Genomic DNA, 19695 nt, shown 5'->3' with positions numbered 1-19695 from the left:
TCACTTCTGGTTTGCTGGGAGGATCCTTTTGAGCACTCCAAAGGCTTCAGGGAAGCCTCCGGAGAGTCCCTGAAGCCTCTGGAGGGCCTCCGGGGGGGCGGGGGAGGCTCTTTTCGCCCTCCCCAGGCTCCTATAAAGCCTCTGGAGCCTGGGGAGGGCAAAAAAAAGCATGTAAAAATGAGGGAGTCCCACATTGTGCGCGCATGCGCACTGGGGGGTCACACAGTGCATTATGGGTACGTCACGCCTGCACATGACCCCCCCGCGCTCCCCCCACTTGTGTCACATGAGCCAAAAAAGGTTTGCCATCGCTGGTCTAGGGTACCCATAAGTACAAAGACAAATTTAAGACAAATCCAAACTACCTTGGAAGGCAGATTACGGTAACTAATTTAGCCATTTATGCTGAAAAGGTGCAGTAGCTGGCTAGAAAATATCAGGAGGCATTCTATTAATTGATCATCTTCTTTAAAAGATGTGAGAAACATGAACATCTTTTTTTGAGTATTTGATTAATTCATGCTTCAGATGAAATACTAGTAAAGCAGAAAAAAGAACATTTTATTTAATTTCATATCTCCAGTAAGTCTTTTATGTGGATTATATGGCCTTTTATTTGGAAGAAAATGTCCCCAGTTCTAAACACATGATTTGTCTTGCCTGATGAACTTCTCTGTATAGCCTTGAAGCTTTAATTCAAGTAAGATTCAAAGAGGATATCATTGTGCCATGTAACTCTGAAGTAATCAGATGAAATGTAGGACACTTTACAGTGTATAATTAATAGAAAATTATAAATAGATCATTTGCCATGCAGAAACAAATTACATTGTTCATTTCTCTATGAAAATTATGGGTCAACAAAGCCCTGTGTATTCCTCTGCACTTATTCTGTTGGCATTCTGCCAAGAGAATATCTGAGCTAGAACGATAAATCTTCATTTTCTCTTCGGTGATTTTTTATATACTTTACAATTTTTATTTCATTTTTATTTGGTGTTACTCCCTTTTTCTAAAACAACTGGAAGACTCTTCTGCACCATGACCAAAAAGGAACAATGTTAGACAATATGAAATGAAATAATGCATCTACAGCACCAAATTTTAAGCTCTGTTAGTTTAGACTAGTAGTATTATTTTAGTTGAAAAGGACTGAAAAAGAGATAATGCTGGTCAGAACTATGGGATTTATTGTTCAACGTATCTGGAAAGCATCAAGCTAGGAAAGATTATGATATTATGGGTTTATAGAATTATGAATTTAGCGTTGAAAAGAATATATTTTTCTCACTTTCATGCCTATTGATTGGCTTTAGGGAGAAGCAAAATATGAAATTAAATGGGTATTCATCTGATGTAGGCATGCAGTTCTTAAGTAGGAGGACATCAGAAAATAAAAGTTGAGGAACTGAATAGGGAGACCTCTACATCCATATTCCAAATCTTTTACTGACAATGGCACCAGAAAATTTACAAAAGTATCATCACAATCGTGAGATATTGCAAAAACTGTTTTCTTGAAAGAAATGATTTTTAAGGTCATGGCTTCAGTTTTATAAACGGAGTTCATTAAATACAAAGAATTTGTTATTCTTGATCTTCAACAGATTTTAAGGAGGCAGATTCTTTCCATTTTATGGGTTAGTAGAAGCTTGTAACAGACACTCATCTTCTGTGCTGGATAAATCTAGTAAAGTAATATGCTACGTGGCATTAATGCAAAATTATTCCTGTTCTGATTCCCACCAACTGCATTGAAAATCAGTTACTTTCAAATAAGTACAATTTTTTTTGGCACGTGCTAAACCTCAAAGATGAGCTAATTGCTTTTGTCCATTAGGAAAAGTCTAAAAGAAAAATCTATTCACTGGAGTAACGATTCCATCTGAAACAGAGAAGCAAGTGAGCAGGGCAGCAGTGGAGGCTGCTGATAGCTGAAAGCTGGTAGGCGAAAGTGTCAAACAAAGAACTTGTCAGAAAACAATATTGATCTGAGTAAGAGGAGGGATGGTGAAGTACTTGAAGACAATGAGACTTTCCTAAAGAATACTTCCTACATTGCTTTTAAAAAACATGTATTGGTACAATATTTTTAAATATTTTTTTAAATTTTTTTGAAAGTGACACTTTAAATGCTTACAAAAGCAATACAGTGATGTTTTTATTATTATACTAATTGTAGATTGATATTACACATGTGTATTGGCTTTACCCTTTTGAATCAAAGCTACAAAAGCAGACTGAAGTCTAGATTGAAATGTCGGGCTTACATTTACTAATATTTATCCATTTCTTACATTTCATCTTTCCTTCAAGGAACTCAAGGTGACATAAAAGTATTCTCCTATCACTTATCCATTCTCATAGTAACAACTAATGCTTTGGGCTGGGAGACTGATTGGTTAAAATTATCCAATAGGCTTCCTTGTCCCAGGTCATCCTCATGAATACCCAAATTCATTTCATGAGATGGCATATAGCAGTGATGGTGAAGCTCTTCAGTGCCCAAACCGGAATGTGTGTGCATGCGTGTGCATGCATGTACACCAGAGCACCAAAAACCCAAAGACCAGCTGGCTGCGCACACCTGCCTGTTTTTTGGCCATTTTGGGGGCGTTTTCAGGAAGTTTTCAGGTTTTTTTGAAGCCATTTGGGGTCACTTTTTGGACTGTTTTTGGCCTGAAAAACAGTCCAAAAACAGCCTGTAAAGAGCCCGACAAACAGCGTGGTTTTGGCCCATTATTCAGGCAATTTTGGGCCATTTTCAGGGCCAAAAAGGGCTCAAAAACAGTCCAAAAACCAGCCTGAAAATGGCACCGAAAACAGCCTGGTTTTTTGAGTGACTTTTGGGGCATTTTCAAGCCATTTTCTGGTGCTCTGGCGCCTGCAAAGACCAGTTGGCAATGGTGCCTGTGTCCACAGAGAGGACTCTGCATGCCACCTCTGGCATGCATGGTATAGGTTCAGCACCACTGGTATATAGTTTCTTTAGATGATCCATAAATTTCATGCAGATCATACTATTGGAGGTGGGAGGTAGGGTTTAAGACACTTCTATCCTAACATTTTTAACATCCTAACATAATAGGGTACATGTGAAAGAAGGCTATATAGTAGTACAATTGATTAAAAGTTCAGCATCATAGCAAAGGCAAGGTGAAAATAACAACACAGCATTACATAATATAGAAGATAGGTTTTCTACTAGAGTGGGACCTCGGGTCACGAATGGCTTTGGAGCATGGAAGGAGGGCATGTGCTGGGCTGTTTCTTCTCAAGGGGCTTCCTTGCAGAGAGGAAGGCAGGAGGAGCACTGCAGAAGCCAGCCAGCCCAGCCCAGTCTAAGCCCTCCTGCCCTCCCACCCAAGTTGTGGAGTGCCAGACCCTTAAGACAGCTGAGAAGAAGGCAGGAGGAGCTATCAGTGTTATTAAAAGATTTTACATTTTACTATTACCCTGTGAGTTCTATGGCATAATTAACTATATTTGTGCTTAGAAATCTTTGTTTTAAATGCATATATACTTCATAGAGGTCTGGAATAGATTGATTATATTTGCATTCAATCCAATGGGAAAATTAGTTTCAGGTCACAACCAAATCGTATTGCAACCAAGGTTGTGGAACAAACTGTGGTCATGACGCGAGGCCCCACTGTACCTACAAAATAATGCAAATTGACATCTACATTGTTTTATCAGTGTTTAAAATTCCACAGAATTGTTAGAAAATGGTTTTCTTTCTATAACCTAATAGAAAGGTTGCTAATGTCTTCTACCAATTAGATGCTCATAGTCCCTTTAGAGGATCCTATCTATTAACCTTTGCAGAATATCATTTTTTCTTAAAAAGAGGGACTTGTTCTTTCCTTAAACATTTGTTTTCATTTAATAGGTTAGATTGCTGTTGTAATAGAAACAATCAGCCAACTTCCAATTTAAGGCACCAATTTATGAAATTGTTGGGTTTAATAGCTAAATTGGATAAGGATTATTTTTCTGTTGATAATCATAATTATCAAACTAATCCAAACTGTTTCTCATCACACATGACCTTTACATGTGAGCAAGAAATGTGGAACAAGACATTAGAGGCATTTTGCTGCATACCAAATTTTATCTAAAATTTAGTCTAAATATTCTATATTTACGGTATGTGACTAAGTGATTTTACTGAAATAGCAGAAATATCCAAAGACCTCCTAATAATTGTAAAGAGAACTGGAAGTTAGCTTATGGGAATCAGAAGAACTCATTTAATCAGGGTCTGGAAAATGCACCATCTGTCTTCCCACACACACAGGGCACAATTGTAACAGTATGTCAGAACTAGGTGTTTAGAGCACAGACAGATTGTTCTTTCCTGTCCTACAAATGGCATGGCTAACCACATGGCCATACAGATGTTTTAGATTGGATCTGGCATTTTTCTCCACCTATTGAGCCCTTCCCAAGGACCTGGGATAAGCAGATATCTTGTCTTGGAACAGGATGTAAACTGTTCCAAGTAAAATTGCCTTTTGAGGTGATGGTGATCTTGTCAATGCTGATAGAACATCACTAGTGTTCTAGTGGTGCTCCAGTTATTTTGGGATTGCGCCCAAGGCACTCTTCACTAGTTGTACTATCTTTGCTTTCTTTTGCCACTGCCGTTCTACTATTTGCAGGTCTTTATATTTTGTGACTTTCTTCAGTTTTTTGCCCTTCTTCCTGCTGCCTCCAGGTACTGCCACGTCCACTATCCAGACTTTTCTCTCTTTCTTACTGACCATTGTTAAGTCTGAGTGTTATGTGGCAGTTCTCCTCCTTCTTCATTATTTCCTGGTACATTTTTTTGGCTTTTAAAAATCCCTAGTATCATCTGCTGGTGCTATGCTCACTAAAGTGTTGTGATATAAATTCTTAAGGCCAGCTATTGGCTTTGTATTTTTGTCTTGCTGGAACCAATAGATCAGAGGTGGGTTCCTACCGGTTCGGCCCGGTTCGGCTGAACCGGTAGTGGCATGCCAGCCTGGGTCGCAAAACCGGCAGCGACCCAAGCTGGAAACGCCTCCAAACCAGTTCCCCAGTTGCTGTTGCCACCATCTTCTTTTAGTTCTGTGCATGTGCAGAACAATTTCTATTGAACTGTGCATATGCACGAAGCATGCGCAGGAGCGAACCGGCAGTAATGCCAGCCAGAACCCACCCCTGCAATAGATGCCTACAAAAGTTAAGATTTTCTGCTTCAATTCCCTCTCACCCAACCTGGGCACAGGTACCTTCCTCTGAACCAAGAACTATTACCTGAATCTAAATTTAGCTTTATGAATAACTGCTCCATTTTAATCTAACATATTTCTGGCCGTGCATACAAGAATATGATGCTTTCCTTTGACTGAGGCTGGCCAAGGACCTATTTATATGTGCACAAATAGGAGTTTCAGTTACCTCTAGAGAGAATTATTTAGAACAGGGATGTCTAAACTTTAAGACCTGTGGACATTAATGCCCAGAATTCCCCAGCCAGTCATTCTGGTTGGAGAATTCTGGGAATTGAAGTCTACAAGTCTTAAAGTTGCCAAGATTGGACAACCCAGTTTAAAACATTCCAGAGCCAAGTGTTTTGGTAGGAAGCCCCACCCAAATACAAAATGCATGTGCCATGAAGAAACCTCCTGTCCTTTACCTCAGTTTCATTTTGACAGCTGCATCCATCTAAGAAATTCTCTTATATTTTGCTTGTTCTTCCTTCCTTCCTTGTGATCTTTATTTTCTGGATTAATGATGTTTCACAATCCAAAAAGCATGCAGTAGTCAGTTTCTTTAAACCTACATTTACTTCGGTATCTATAGTATTCATCTCATAGTTTATCACATTAAACTTACAATTTGGTAAAAACTTTTTGTAATTGCACGTATATTTAGTATATCTGGGATGAAAAGTAAATATACTTTTCTTTTGCATTTCTCAAGCAATAACACATTGCCAGGTATAAACCCTGCTTTTCGAGATCTGGTTCAGTCTACGATTAATTTTTATGAAGGCGTTATACCACTTCCTGGCAATAAAATATTCTAATCAACAAATGAGTATGTTTTCTACTTGCAGAGTTTCTTCTATAAATTTGGTTTGTCTTTTTTTTAATATTGGCAGTTTGTATGAAGTAAAATATTAATTCCAACTCTATTTTCTAACTTTCATTAAAGGTTCCTCTTACATCAACCATTATTTCTCATGCTATATGAAGGGGGTTGCGTCTCATTTCAATATTTTCAAAATGGTAAACTATTGGAGCTAAGAATTTTGTTACAGCTTAAATAATACAAGTAAAAGTATGCATTAAAATTAGAACGTGATCATTTTAAAAAGTCCAACTTTACCCAAACACTAAATGCAATATTCTGTGAGAAGTAAAACAACTATTCTAAGGTCTTATTCCAAAATTTCCCAGCATCTGGTGATAGAGATAACTTTACAAGTTGTGGACAATTCCTGTTGCTCACACGTCTTCACGCATGAGCGCTTGATCTTTAATTTGGCTCCCTTTTCTCCACTGCTCACTCTCAGCATGTATCCTATTCTTGTGTCCAGAGTGAAGTCATTTTACTCCTTAATCCCAGGAAATGTGGATAACCATGGAAGGCTAATGTGCAATGAAAGCAAATAAGAGCATGCTGATATATTAATTCAGTCTATAGATCTCAGTCTATAGATCTCAACAAATAACCTATAGAGGGTGCCCAATGTGGGCTAGAAAAAAAAATCTACTTCCCCCCACCCCCGAAAGAATATGTCCTTGTCTTATGTGTTATGAATTATTTATGCAGCATCAAGCAATGTTGTTATTCCTATTCTACAGGAAAACACAAGTAACACGGAGTTGTTCATAAGATACAAATCTTCAAAGGCCATAGAGCAATATAAATACAAAAATAATTAGATGAGTCTCTACTGAATATGGATGTTCACCTGAGCACTGAATATAGATAGAGTCTGAGAGGGTCTCCTCCTTCAATTACAGAGAAAATGTATGCACTGTTCCATGATTATGTCCAACAATATTACCAAAATTCATAGAGCCACCACTTGTATCCATTTAAATAGACTTAAGACAAGTTGATAACCTCCAGATGTGTTGGAGGAGAAATTATAGAATTGTAGTCCAACACTTCCAGGGAGCTGGAAAGGGCTAATTTGGAGCTTTCTATCAACATGGTTGTGTTTTCTTGGAGGGTTTTTTTTTGGTGTGTGTGTGTGTGTGTGACTGTTTTATTTCTTTTCTGCACTTTTCTTTCTTTCCATCAATGCTTTTTAGCTTCTGCACTGCAACTCCTTTTTTTTCTCAATTCATAAGGAGCTGAAAGAGGCTACTTCTGCAGCTCATTTATTAGCTCACTTGGTTGCCATGGGAACTACAATGTTCAAAGTTTATTTTCCCTCTCTGACCTGATATTACACTGCATATTTTAATAAAAGCACACATAGACATATGCACACACTGGTGCAGCACAAGAGTTTTCAGCACAGTTCTTCTCCAGAAGTTTCCTCTCTTAAGGGAAAAGGAACCAAGTCCAAGTCAAGTAAATAAACTGCATGTTTGGCCTTATGAGCTCTCATTTAGTGCTGTTTTCAGAATTTGTAGTATAACATTGACCACTGCCTTTATCATCCCTTTAGCATTATTATTTCAGAATATAGAGAATTTTGCTGTATGCATCCAATAAATGCTCTTCTTTAACATTTTATTTATTTAAAACATTTAAATATCTGCCCATCGTATACCGATCTATGGGCAGTTTCCAATCAAGAATCGAAAGAATAATGTAAAAAATATTAAAAAGCATTAAAAGTGTAAACATGAAAAACAAAGACCTGGCACCAAGTCAAGCTTCCAACATGGAGTCATCTCATCTTATCCTTGGGGACGACGACTAGGTCTTCAGTGCTTTGTGGGAAACTAGGAGACTAGAGGCCTGCTGAACTTCAGGGGAGAGAGTGTTACATAGAGGTGGGACTGCCAAGGAAAAGCACACTCCCCATTAGATGACAATATCTGAGGGAAGGGACTAGGAGTGTGCCTAGCCTGTCTAACCTAGTAGGATGGATAGATGTTCTTGGCGAAAGTTAATCCTACAGATGATCTTAGCCCTGTGCCATAGAAAGCTTTAAAGGTTATACACACCAGCACCTTTTAACAGTTTATTATTAACTGCAGGGACACGGTGGCTCAGTGGCTAAGATGCTGAGCTTGTCAATCAGAAAGGTTGACAGTTTGGCGGTTCGAATCTCTAGTGCCGCATAACTGAGTGAGCTCCCATTACTTGTCCCAGCTTCTGCCAACCTAGCAGTTCGAAAGCATGTAAAAATGCAAGAAGAAAAATAGGAACCACCTTTGTTGGGAAGGTAACAGTGTTCCGTGCACCTTCAGCATTTAGTCATGCTGGCCACATGACCACAGAGATGTCTTCGGCTTTGAAACAGAGAGGAGCACTACCCCCTAGAGTTGGGAATGGCTTGCACATATGTGCGAGGGGAATTTTTACCTTTGCCTATTAACTGCCACTCCTTAATCTTTTTCAGCCTTATGTATTCTTTAAAATTGGCAAAGAATTCTGCATATGTAAAAAAAAATACTATCAACAGTCTAGAAGACTTTTTCAAGAAAGGAAGAATGCTCTTTAGAGAGAGAAACTGATGTGTGAAAACAAATCTCGAACGAAGTTGAACTCCACACAGCAAATGTTGAGAAACTGATCCATTAATTATAATATTACCCTTTTCAAAGGCTTAGCAGAGAATGGAGTAAGATTATAAAAGCGCTCAAAACAGGTAGATAATTGGATTTAATGTTATCATATAACACGAGTAGATTACAAATGAATTGCATTTACCTTCTCACTCAATAGGCTCAACAGCACAAATCTTTCTGGATTTAGAGCAGAAGGGTAGAAGTGGGAGGTTATGCATTTCGATATATAGTCTCTCAAGCCTTCTATTTAGAAACAGCAAATATCTGTTTGATTGGAACTGACCTACATATACAGGTTTTCACACCATCCCTAACATATGGGCCCAATATTGTAGGGTATATGTGTGGGAGAAAAAAGGAGGACAAAAGAGTACATTGGCCACACCCTGCAACAAGACTTTTTAATTAACAAAAGAAATCAATGAATTGATTAATCAACTAAACACTGAATCTTAAATCTCAATTAAATCAGAGGCATTGTATAATCAACAAAATGTAACAACTGAGGCAGACAGACATATTTTTCTGGAGTTAAAAGTGAAGCAAATTCAACTCTTATACATAAAAACATGTTTACTTGGTAACCATGTCTCATCACACAGGCTTTTCTGAGGGCAAATAATAATGCTGCATCCTTTTGCGGGGAGTGACTGAATAATCCAATTACACCAATACAGAGGCAGAACAGAGTTATAGAGGATGATCTAAAATGTGGCAGATGGAAATAGAATCTAGATATATATTAGGCAACCTGTTCTGTGGATAGCTGTTTGAGTTCCCAGATTGTTTTCACTATTCCATTCATTGTTTCTGAATAACACTGATAGTTGTGTTAAGACCCATACATTTACACCTGCATAGATTTGAGGAATTAATGTCTTTAAGATTGGGTTATCTATGAGGCCCATGAGCTTAAATTAATTTTTAGAATTTATTTAAAAATTGAAATGTGAATTTAATTTGGCAGGAAGAACAATAATTGAACAAGCATAGTGGTAAACTCTTATCTCTATACAATCTGTCCATATCTTAATATCTGAGAAGCTGAAAAGAATCTAAATGAAATATGAATCCAAGGAGCAGATCGCCCTATGACTTGACCTGATAAGAATCAAAATCGAGGTGAACTCAATCAAATTTGTCTGCAAAGAAATATGTCGATTGCTTTTCAGCTAGGATGAGATAGGCTATGGTAATTTAGTAAACAAAATTCTAATTTTCAGGTATACAGTTCTATGAAAAGCATTAAATAATGCTGGTTTCTTCCCATGCCATAAGAAACAAATTGCCAGAAAATTATAGCTGGAATGTCTTCCTATGTAGAACCCTTATAGATACTTAAAGACATTTTGCCATTACTGCTCAAACAAAAAGAAGATGTGCAACCTTATTTCACAAATGGCAATTATAGAACTACAGAGTAGGTTATGAAGCATGCTAAACTCCATACTCCAACAAAGAGGGTGTAAAGAATACAGTTGGTAAGAAAGGAATCAGGAGCTTGATAGTAAACTGTCATGATGCAAAGATTGGGTGCATCTGAGTCTGTAATGCAGGCTTCTGTATATTTCAGTAAACAGATCTCCTGATGTATGTGTTTTCATTCTTGTTTTTACCAGCACTATTCCAGCAGAGCTGTGTTTACGAAATGATTATAATGCCAAGTAACCAGTTACTGAATAAAGGCATAGTGTTTGAAGAGTTGAGACTTACAGCTATGCTTGTACAAAGTCTGACAGAGCTGGGGTCTCACCAAGAATGGCAGAGGCTATTATCACTGTTTTCCCACACACCCCAGCATGTACTATCTAAGATGCGTATCTCATTCTACCTAATGATAGCTTAGTTTCTGGAGATATTTTTGCTCCATGAGGATCCTATCCCTATGCATTTATTATTTGATGCTGTGATTATATTAAACATGCTCTGATTTGGAATTGGTCTAGTTTTGATTGCTTCCTCTTCATTCTCACCTCCAAATCCTCAAATAAGCAGAAAATAGTAAATGTTAATTGGCTGAGGACACTCTTTGGCTAAATGATGATATAAAGGGCATTGAAGAAATTAATAAATAAATGCTAAGTATCATCAACATTGGTCTTCGGTAATAGTCAAAGACTTAAAAAACCTATATTCCAACACAACACATGATGTCTCAGATTATATTAAAAATGTGCATTATTTAACTTTTCCTTGCATTTCTGGAGGTTTTTTGTAGGACATCATCACAAATCAGCTAAATCAGACAATATTTCTATTACAGGTCCTTAAATACAATAGGGCTTTATTCTTGCAGTATTACATCTAGAAGACGCACTGAATACATATGAGATAGTTTGCTTCTTCCCCTTTACTCCACTACTCCCATGAAATGTGTTTTCCCTGGGCTTAGAGAGTCATCACTACTAATGTAAGATTACCAGCTATGGTTGGTAGCTATTGAAAAAAAAATCCTCTACCATAAATATTTCTTCTGCTTTCTTTTCATTGTATAATCCCATGAGAAATAAGGTTTAAAAAGAAGAAGAAAAAGAACAAGGAATGATTAGAGGTAAATAAAAAATCCAATTTTTGCAGCAGAATTTTTAGAAATCACCTTTCCCTATTTAAAAAGTAGAAAATGAAAAAATCAACACACCTATTGAAGAGTTACAAGAAAGAGTGTAATATAAGCCTTACTGGAATTTTTTTTTAATATACTGCAAGGTGATTTAGGAGTGGGGGAAACCTAAAACAAAGCATCTTCCACTTCCACAACTGCAAGCTGTGGCACTGATGCTGTACTGATTTCCAGAGAAACATAACCTAAAACTATGAATACTTTTGTGTGACCTAAGTAGTCATAGCAACATTCCAGGCACCTCTTGTGTTAGGAAGCTTCGTTTATTTATATTTACACTCAAAATTGTCCAATTAGTCACCCATTTCCCCACTGTTAGTTGTGTTAGTCAGTTGAATTGCTTAAAGCAATTAATGGTCTGAAAAGTTAAGTGACCTAACATTATTGAGTAAGACTTTTTACATTATGGTTATGATGGAAAAGAACCACTAAGGGATTGGATGGAGTCCTGCTGGGAGAAGTGGCAGAAATAGCAATAGCAATAGCACTTGGACTTATAGACTGCTTCACAGTGGTCTTTGAGCAGTTTACAGAGTCAGCATATTGCCCCCCAACAATCTGGGCCCTCATTTTACTGACTTTAGGAGGATGGAAGGCTGAGTCAACCTTGAGCCCCATTAGGATCAAACTCCTGGCAATGGGCAGATTACAGTACAGCATTCTAACCACTGTATCACTACAGCTCCTTTTCCATTTCAGGAGAATTTAGATGATAGTAATTATCATCTATTTGAAAGAGACTCATTTTGGGTCAGGAAACTTATTTCTTTCAACAAATGGCAAGGAAGGCTAATTTTGGAACAGGGATGGCTAATCTTTTAGTGATCAAGTCAACACTTAATCTTAAAAAAAGAAATTACAGGCTCTAGTACTCCAGGTTATAAAAACCTGATTTAGTGTTTACATTTTGTGCTGAATTTAAACTGGAAACACATGTTTCTTAAATTCACCTAGCAGGTGTAAGCTTGATATTCACCATGGCTGATTTATAGTTATGTCTGAACATCATGATGTCTGAACACAAAGAATAAATCAAGAGACTGCTTGAGAACTTCAAAGACTGATTTCAGAGCTCATTCAGTCTAAAATCCTGAGTAGAAAGGAAATTTACAACACATAACACTAGAAGATGTATCACAGTTAATGACAGTTGAAAAAGCTAGAGGCAAACAAAAAGGTGAAAGAAAGAAAGAAGAAGATTATGGAATGGAGGAGATGAAAAAGGTCCGATAACTTTCTCAGAACATGACAAGCAATGTTCTTATTCTTGCAGAACAGAAGAAGAAAAGAGGCTAGTTGGTAATCAGGAAAAATGTAGTGTTAACACTGGCTGTGAAGAGCACCAGACCCAGAAAGCCACACTTTTACTGCAGGCATAATTTTTGTTGTGAACACATTCTCTATTTTCAAAAACTATTACTGGTTAATAAAAGTTCTTTTTTTTTTTTTGAAAATTTTCCTGCTTGTCTTTTGCTCATGATTTTAACTGCAGTGCCTGAGCTATTTTTGCTAAGACTGCACAAAGTCAATGTTCAGGTTTTTTTTTTTTCCTGCAGTCCCAAGCCTGATTGCTCCTCCGCCTTTTCAGTATAACTCAGACTCCTATAGTCATTGCATGGCTGGAAAACAGCCTGTAATATATAATTCAGAATGATCAGCAAAAGACTGTTTATAATCTTTGTAATTACAGAGAGGGTAACATGTGGTGGCAAAACTGAACATGTATAGTCCATAGTAGAATAGAAAAAGCATAAGGCTAAGAAGAGGCAGTAGAGAAATACAATAAGCTCTAAGTTTGGTAGTGATGGAGAATTAAATTCAGGTTTTGATTATTGCTGTCATGGCTACTAGTACTATTGCTATCGTAAGTATCATCACTAACACCCCAACCTAATGTATACTTCCCCCTCAAATTTTTCCTCCTTGATTTTCTTGAGTGGCCACCCATTATTTCTTTATTTCATCAACAACCACTGCTTCATGGTTCTTCATAGCTCCAAAGCAAATGCAGCTCTTGAAGAGTCATTTTCCCAGACTTCAACTTATGCTCAGAGGCCTGGGTGGGAGCTAATGAGCTAATTCGTTTGAGCTAGTTCTTTGCTCATTTCAGAAAGCATCTTGGGTACTATACAAGTATACATGCACTGTGTAGGAAAGAGAAAGGTAATCTACACGTGGACACAATAATTTACTGTAGTTCAGGGCATTGCAGAGAGAATTTGAGATGAAATCTTGGTATAAAACTAAATCTTTTCCAGAACAAATATATTACAGCATAGTACAATATAGTAGCACAAGAACAATATTTCCTTGTAGTGGACTTAAAAGATTTGCAAAATGAAGATGAAGTTTTTTGGCATCTTACCATGCTTAACAGTATTAGGGAAGAAAGGAAGATTTGAGCTGATTCCTTGGTATCATGATTTTTGAACTACTATTTGCTATTTATCTTACAGTTTACAGAAAGTTTTGAAATCTAGCCATAACATTTATATCTATAAGGTTTTCTGCCAAGTTGATGAGATTTAGAATTTGTTTAATTAAAAAAAAAACAAGGTTAGGAAAAAGAGTATAATTTCTGGAATTCTTTTTAACCCCTTTAATCAAAAGAGAAATCTACACTGTCTTCTGTGCATTGAGGTAATGTAAGTGTGTACTGGTATGTGTGTGCATGCACACATACACACACACACAATGTATGTATATGTTTTTTTCTCTCTGCTAGAGATGCATCATTTGTGCATCTTTGTCTAGATATGTGGATTAGGGAAAAAAACAGGATGGAGCATGGATATTCTACTCTGGTTCATTTAGCTATGAGCAGAGAAGGGAGGGGAATTTAGAATAGAACAATCAGCAATAGTCTGAGCTGCTATCATCTATAACAGGGGTGTCCAAACTTGGCAACTTTAAGACTTGTGGACTTCAACTCCCAGAATTCCCCAGCCAGCAGAGCTGGCTGGGGAATTCTGGGAGTTGAAGTCCACAAGTCTTAAAGTTGCCAAGTTTGGACACCCCTGGTCTATAAGGATAAAAGCTCCCTCTTTCATGGGGAGGCATACAGAAATTTCTTCTTGTCTTGTTTTTCTCCATAATATCCAGCCAGATTAGCCCCCCCCCCCTTTTTTTTTTTTTTTTTGCTGCCTTTTTCCACCACACCAAATCTGGCCTTTTTGTTCAGTTTTCACTGAATTATCTTGCTGATGAGCAGCAGGAAAAATGGGCAAAACCCTGAACACCCTTTAGACAATTTCTTTCCAAGATTCCATTTGGGTTGAAATAAAAAGAAAAACTGTAGTGGGGAGAAGTTGAAGAATTAACCTTCAAATTACAGAATTTGAAAATATTGTCAGTTTGGGTCTATAATTTAATACTGCCAAATGTTTATGGAGCTTCTCAGTCATCCAGGGGGTTGTCCTAAAAGTGCTTTTTCAAGAGGCGACTGGACTTTCTGTTTTTTTCTTAGAAGACATTTCGCTTCTCATCCAAGAAGCTTCTTCAGTTCTGACTGGATGACGATCTTCACCATCAGTCAGAGCTGAAGAAACTTTTTGGATAAGAAGTGAAACATCTTCAAAGAAAAAAACAGGAAAGTCCAGTTGCCACTTGAAAAGCACCTTTGGGAATACTGCCAAATCTTTTTCCATGGCCTCCTGTTATGTTAGAAAGGAATAAGAAAAGAGGATGGGGAGATTTTCTTGATCTTGTCCTCTCATTTTATACTTCCAGGTGCTCAAAGCTTTTGGTAGCACTTTTACATTCCTATAAAACCACATGGCCTGTTGCCATAGTGATCAGAAACTCTGTCTTTTCAAGTCTGGACTGATGATTGGTATTCAGCTCCCATTTTCACATAGAAAACACCCACCCACACACACACACACACACACACACACAAACAAACAAAATTGTACTCTAATTCATTTAAGTATTAGTCAATTTCCTACTAGCACAACTATGATCTAAACTCTCTCCTCCGTAACTGCTCTGATTTATTTCACAGTACTGCCAAACCTTAATTGTTCTACAATTGGAGGATAAGCCCTACAGGATATACTAAAAGTTGGAAAGAATGGTATAAATTCAAATGAAATACAGGATTTAGAGGCAACTATCTTATTTCCTGAACATTACATTTCCTTGTCCACACAAGGACTATGGGAAAGTGCAGCTGTATACCTGAATTTCAGTCTGATTTGGAGGAGTTCAAAAGGAGTTGTTGTTTCATTCTCATAAATATGTTTATATATTTTAGGATGTGAAAACTAGAACATTCTATCCTGATCTTTCAAGATCAAGGTTTTTCCCCACACATATGCCATCATTCAGAGACTGTATTCAAGGAATTTTTCAATAGTCAACTGAGATAGCACTGTTGGAAATAGACAAGATATGATCCAAACCCACTGAGAAACTGTTTGACAAACTTTACTCAACTGAACATAGGCTGCTTCATGAGTCTATAAAGAATGAGGTACTATTTGGATTTGTTATGTGTGATACTAATATGCTATGCCAGACTCAATACCTATCCAACAACATAAAATACTTTTCACAGTTATTCTCAATACAGGCCTTTTGTGGGATAGGCACATGATAGCCAGGTTTCCCCCCTTAATTTTTACTTCTACAAATACAAATTATATGGTAGTATGTGAACTTTGTCAACCTTTCACACAACTTGAAAGGATGGATGAAGCCACCGTCAGTTATGGAAATTTCACAATTTAGAATGCAAATAAAAGCAGAACTGTCAATTGTTTACTTCATTTATGTTTTGAGAAAGGAGTAACTTGCCTAATATTACATCTCTAAATTAGTTCTTAAACAACAATAGCTTAAAGAAGTGTTGATGCCTCTCTGGATGAAAAAAGGAATCCTGGAAAATCTCACCAAGGATGTCCATTGTTGGAATTTATTCAAGGCCTGCAAAGAATCTTAATGGAACATAATTTTATTGTGTTTCTTGCCTTCTGTGCTTTTGAAACTGTGGAATCTGATTTACAATACTCTGGGGGCTAGCATTTTATACCTAGGCACTTCAGGTAAGCTCCTTTCAATGTAAGAAATACTTTCACCATCTTAAAAAGATTAATAGTTCCGATGTAACATAAATTAATGTGGGCTTTTCCTCCTTCTACAATTTCCACTGCCAAATTATAATGCAATTCATAAAAGGATACACAACAATAAAGGTGACATTCTTTAAAAGTAGAAAGGTAAGAAGTCATCATCATCGAGTCAAAGAACTGGCTTACCCAGAAAGCACTCCCAGGACAAGGTTGAGAACAAAAAACGATCCAATTATGATCAGGGGAATGAAGTACAACCAATTCCAGGTGGCTCCTAAGGCATCATTGGTCTGAAAGAAAAACAAAAATAAAAAATAACCTACATGCAATCTTTGTTATACACAATGAAGTCTTTTTTTAAATTAAATGTCTGTACACATACATGTAGTCCTGTTTTATTGCTCAATTTACTCCAGTGCTGGCTGCTTGCTTTCCCCTTTGCACTGGGGACATAGAAGCAACCATCTTGTATTTCTCTTAGAAAAACAATCCATGCAACAATGCACTTTAACATGGCTCCCAAACTGATTTGTACTCAACAGCTTTGTCCCCGTGGAAAGTTTGGCAAGTCTAATGGGAACACTTACGCCAGTCATCCAAGATGTCACAGTTGACCCTATTCAGCATATGTTGACTGACACGGATAGAGGTTTGCAGTAGTGATAACAAGAGGAAGCTTGTGACATTTTTACTGCAACTGCCATGTTCACTTTTTCCAGACTGCATTTGTTGCAAGCTCACCTAGAGCATAATGTTCTCGTCGCTTAATTGCATGTTGCTATTAATGTCCACAAAACAGCATTATTTCATCCTATCTAAAATTCAGGGGAGCAGAACAGAGAGGAAGAAAGAAGGCAGCTGCTCAGGAAAGTACAAGTCATGAAGTAAAAGACTGACAGTTTAAAAGGCTTCTGGCAAGGTTGCTCAGGGCTGTAATATGGTTATTCATTGCCTTTTAATAAGGGCCTGCCCTCTTTCTTCTCTCCAGATCTCTCTCTCTCTTGTCCTTTTGGCAAGGATTCGGCCCATGATGTTGGTCAGCACAATGATGCAGCAGGACGTGACTGTCTGAGAAAGGCAGCATCCATCTTCATCTTATTACTGTTCTTGGCAATAATTAAACCCTCCTCTCTCTCTCTCTCTCTCTCTCTCTCTCTCTCTCTCTCTCTCTCTCTCTCTCTCTCTCTCTCTCTCTCTCTCTCATCTGTACATGATATTCAAACAAACCAGTGTAAGAGCTTCATTTGAGCTTCTTAAAAGGCATAATCTCCAAGGACTAGTGGGGAAAATATTATTTTTAAAGTAGCTAGAATGCTTGACTTATGAGCATCACTATAGGTTCTGAAGCTGCAACCTAGTCATCTTCTAAAACCCATATTGAAGTCTTCGGTATATCAGGCTGAGGTTTGTTTTTATTGTGATTCACTATCCCATTCTAAAATAAAAAAATACATTTAGATAAAAATGCTTAAGCTGGTTTTATGTACAGTACAGATACAGGAAGAGAATGGAATGGCAGAAAATTTGGTGGGAGGACAGATGACAGAAATGTGAAGTATTGAAAGACTTTTTTATAACCAACATAATCCTCCACCCCCTGAAACCTTAATCCCTCTAGTTAAAGTGTTTTTAGGATTAGATGTAAATCACCACTTCTACCAAGATTACCTGGATGGCTCAAGAAGACATACAAAGAATTTGCATATGGATGGATGGAGCCATATTGGGGGGGGGCAATGATAGGTGAGGTTGAAAGAAAAGCCCCCTTGTCTGGCACAGTCACCAAATGTTTTCTTTTTGGAGAACCACTTGAAACATACAAAAAGATGTAGCTGTGGTTCTTCCTTTCTTTGATACTGTCAGAATTCTCTAGGGATGAGGAATGGTAAAGGTGAACAGGTAGGCAGATAAATAAAAGACTTCTCAGATGATCAGAGTGCATCCCATCAACATTAAGACATTAGAGTCATTTTGAGGTACATGGAAACACCTCTTTCTGGATCTCTTTTGTCAACCAGGTCTGGCTGAACAGAATGTACAAACAGTAAATATAGCAAAGAAGGAACATTTTCAATGACACATCACTTATTTCAACCATTTACTTCACTGTATCATTGAATTATCTGTTTTTTTTTTGTTTTTTGTTTTTTTGCTATTATCTGAAAATTATACACAAGCAAAGAGGAGGAGGTGGAATCATGAACAGACAGTAAAAACAGTTTGAAGGACACTGCGCATCTGCACTGAGAATGTAGTTTCAATTAACGGCAGTTTGAAGCCAGGATAGTAGCAGTGTTTTCTCCCGGGGTGAATTCACCTAACTGCTTAACTCTTCCTTAAATAAATACTCACACATGGCAATTATCACATTATTCCTCAGAAGGGAGTGCAGAAGGAAAGAGAAGAATGGAGGAAAGGAAGATTTTACATTGCAGTTATTTACCAATAAAAGTTTGGAGTGCCACATGAGGCTGCTTCAGCACAGTAAAACAGAGACTTTCTGGGCTAAAGATAATGTATTGCTGGCTGAATTGTGCTCAGATCAAGATCTGAGCTCAAACAAGATGCTTCAGAATATAGTGTCTGGAGGAGAGCAAACTAAAATTATTGCTGTTTGACAGGGCATGAATAGAAGATAAAGTTCTTTATAGAATTTCCATTAAGGCTGACAAAAATAAAATATTTTTATTGTCTGCCAATTGCACTAGCTGAGATCATAGATTAATTCTCCACCCAAAGACAGAGATGCTGTTCTTCCTGCTAGGCATTACTGAACAAATGTAAAGAAAGCTGTATAGCACAATAGCATGAATTATTGTTGCCCATCTCCTGTGCACATGGAACATGATCAAAAGTTCCACTGAAAATGATTCTGATGCAACTTTTCTGATGTCTTCTATAAGCCTGTTGTACATTCAGTCAGGCTGCTGAAGATCAGAATCAAATTCCACTCAAAAGCCAGCTCCACTTAAAACTCAACTCACAATCTTCATTAACTTCTTCATTAATGGCTGGAATTTGCTAAAAATTACTATCAAAATGGAAATCACTCATCTCTGAATGAACAATTGGCGCTCTAAATGAACAAACTTGGGAAGTGAGACAAAATGATGCCATTGTCTTCTAAATTTTAGATGATCCTTCTGTGCAGTCCAAGGAAGTCTGATTTCACAATCCTAGAACAGCCTCCTGAGATTGGCATGAACTGGTTGTGAGGAAAAGCTCACCAAGTTCACTATTCCAGTGTTAGTCTGAATACATTTGAGACTGTATA

General features: G+C 37.5%; 1 protein-coding gene across 1 annotated transcript in view; it reads right to left on the bottom strand.

Moving 5' to 3' along the window:
• The window catches only part of CACNA1E (calcium voltage-gated channel subunit alpha1 E), a 363346-nt gene that overhangs the window by 172167 nt on the left and 171484 nt on the right, over positions 1–19695 (bottom strand). Inside the window, exon 8 of the mRNA XM_081946599.1 lies at positions 16608–16711. Coding sequence (XP_081802725.1) covers positions 16608–16711 — 104 coding nt within the window. The remainder of the gene's footprint in view (positions 1–16607; positions 16712–19695) is intronic.

The sequence above is a fragment of the Natrix helvetica genome, assembly GCF_964273705.1.
Source record: "Natrix helvetica genome assembly, chromosome: 3".
Classification (NCBI taxonomy): Eukaryota; Metazoa; Chordata; class Lepidosauria; order Squamata; family Natricidae; genus Natrix; species Natrix helvetica.
The sequence above is the reverse complement of the archived record's forward strand: the minus strand, read 5'-3'. Positions and strand labels throughout refer to the sequence as shown.